General features: G+C 34.8%; 1 protein-coding gene across 2 annotated transcripts in view; it reads right to left on the reverse strand.

Annotated features, from left to right (window-relative positions):
- The window catches only part of LOC107701837 (rhomboid-related protein 3-like), an 82,645-nt gene that overhangs the window by 14,624 nt on the left and 65,048 nt on the right, over nucleotides 1-2,973 (reverse strand). For both annotated transcript variants that reach the window (XM_016503968.1, XM_016503969.1), the window contains one exon: nucleotides 1,042-1,142. In XM_016503968.1, the coding sequence (XP_016359454.1) occupies nucleotides 1,042-1,142 (101 nt within the window). The remainder of the gene's footprint in view (nucleotides 1-1,041; nucleotides 1,143-2,973) is intronic.

Genomic DNA, 2,973 nt, shown 5'->3' on the forward strand with positions numbered 1-2,973 from the left:
CTTTCTTTTTTTTTCTTCTTTATCATTGGTATATTTTGTTAATTTGTGTAGCTTGTCTAACTTCATGTGATGTTCGTTAGCACCATGTTACTTCATAACTGTTGTTATTCTTTCAATTGCAATAAAAAAAAAAAAAGATCCGCCATTTTGGCGCCAGTGGTTTAAAACGGTGGTGGGGCGCATGCGCACTTCGTGGAATCGATTCATCTTCCCTCGATAGTAATGCCTGTGACAATGATGACGTATTTTTGACAGTCGTTTCGCACACCGCACTTCGTGGTCGCAATTCGCATGTCGTGCGTGTAACAGAGCTGTTGTGAAAACAAGCGTTGTGTCTGTAAACTGTCATAGTCGTACATTTTGGAGTTGTACTCTAACAAACACACACAATCTCGTATCTGTAAACTGTCGTGGGCGTAGATTTTGGAATCCAACTCTGACAAAAAACAGAATTACATACAATACTTTTAAATTACGCACGAGTAAATTAAAATGACACACAAATGCTTTGAATTACGTACGATTATTTTTGACAGTGATTTTATTCCATAGGAAAGCTGGTTATTTTGATAAGCGGATATTTATTTGTGAGTTATCAGTTTACTGGTGTGCATGTAAACGTGCTCAATATCATATGCATGACTAAAAGGCGAACCTTACAATCTTTCAGCTATTTGATAATCTGTATCTGAAATAAAGGTGGAAAAAGAGGCAGGTGAATCACACACATACACGACAGAGAGGGCTAATTGCTTGAAGTTGAGTAATTTTTTGTGACGAGGCATCAGGCTGAACTTCACACTCATCCTTTATCCTGACAGTTTGAGTCAAGGGCATCCTGATATTTTTCAAAATAGGAGCTGAATTAAGATTGAAGTCTATATACTACACATACAGTACCACTTAGTGTCACCACTGTGATTAATGGATTATTTGATATCTCTAAGCATTATCAAAAACTGATGCTGAACAATATTAATTTTCTAGAGCAACACATTTTCACAACTGCTCAAACTGAAAATATAGACATTTCTTGATTACCATGACAACGTTGGCGAGGTGGGCGGAGACCAGAGCGTAGACTCCGCCTGATGAACCGACCACAGGTGCTGTCATGTCCGTCACTGACACTGCCAATGAACCTGCAGGAAGGCAATGCAGACAAAAGTCACCATGACACAAACTTATGTTCAGGCATCACCAATATTTTCACTTTCTTATAAACTGGAGTCATTATCATATGAAACAAAACCACTGTTAAGCACTGACCAAATAACATTTGAACTAATCATGGCAAATGAGATTTAAAAGTTGGCAAATGGAAAGAGTATCAGTGAACAATGACTTAAAAGCTATCGTAAGTTCATGAGACATTCTGCCTAAGATCTCCTTTTGTGTTTCCCGGAAGAAAGAAAATAATGGGGTTGGAATGGGTATGGAAAATACAAAATTGTAATAAAACTATTCCTTAATGTGGGTGTTTTAATGAAATCAGAACAAACTGAAACTTGATTTACTGTATCAAGGCACCCCTGTAAAGATTTTATTCATAACACATAACTCTTGAGGTTTTATGATAGCTTCCTGCTGATTCTCATGACATATCTGCAAGATTATCTAAATCCAGTTGAAGAATTCATTTGAAAATATTCACAGTATTTTCAAATATAACTCAAATATAACTAAATATGACAAATAAAATTTACATAGAATATATTTTTTAAAATATGTATTTATTATAATGTTTTAATTTATTATGTACAATTATTAATTTAAAAATGCAGGTTGCACAATGCACCATATGTTTATTCTGTGGGATAATGCAAGGTAAACACACACACACACACACACACACACACACACACACACACACACATACACATCCACATTTACACACCTGAACACTAAAACCAGTGGACATTTAAGTTTTTCTTATAAACTGTTGGCTATTACCTGGATCAGCATACATAGTGGTGGCCATCTTGAACTGAGTAAAAGACCCGAAAGGACTTTTGTCAGCCTTTTTATACCTTTGCTGTGTTGCATCATGGGGAGTGGGAGATACCAAGTATGAGTGGAAAGGGGTGGAAACTGTTTTATGAGTTCTTGTATTTGACTTTCTATAATTATTGCTAAATTGAAGTTATGGTATATTGTGCTATTGATATTTGGTGTATTGAAGGAAATAGTGTTATTCGATGTTTAATCCTTTTATGTGTTAATACTTCATATTATTGTCATGTGATATTACGGCTTCTGGGAAATGGTTGAACCCAGGTGTATAAATTCTCACAAAATGCAAAAACAAGAAAGTTCTGTATCTGGTGAAAATTAGGCACCCATTTTGATCATGTTATTTGGATACTACTAAAGAAAACAGCAATATCAAGTGAACAAGTGTAAAAAGTGTAACGTCTGTATGTGGAGATGAAAACAAACACGCAACTTCTAATTACTATATCAAGTTTCTCTAGGCAGAGAATGGCAGTGCCTTGTGAAGATGCCATTATGTACATCCACATTCACACAGTGCATACACACATTGTGATCAGACTTGCACACCACTGTTGATGAATGTGAAATACTAGAAGAGGGATGTGACTTAGTGACACCTCATGGGGTTATTTCATCTTTAACGGACCTTTTCATGTTTCTGTAGCTGCAATGCATATATCTCTACAACTTTTTAATGTTTTAATAGGATATCCATGTGCTAATGAAGGAATTTAAATGTGCAGAAGAACCATCAGATATTAAAAGTATAATTCACTAAAAAAATAAAATATACCAAATATTTATGATTGGGGAGAAACAAATGTAATAAATGTAATGTAATAATGTATTAATTTAAATATATAATGACCATAAATCTAAATATTCATGGGACATGCTCCCCACATGGTTTATGAAGGTTTTTACTTAATAAAAGCACTTTTGTTGTGGAATTATTTTATTTTAGGCCTCAAAGCTGTT

Source organism: Sinocyclocheilus anshuiensis, unplaced genomic scaffold, assembly GCF_001515605.1.
Source record: "Sinocyclocheilus anshuiensis isolate Anshui unplaced genomic scaffold, SAMN03320099.WGS_v1.1 scaffold310, whole genome shotgun sequence".
Classification (NCBI taxonomy): domain Eukaryota; kingdom Metazoa; phylum Chordata; class Actinopteri; order Cypriniformes; family Cyprinidae; genus Sinocyclocheilus; species Sinocyclocheilus anshuiensis.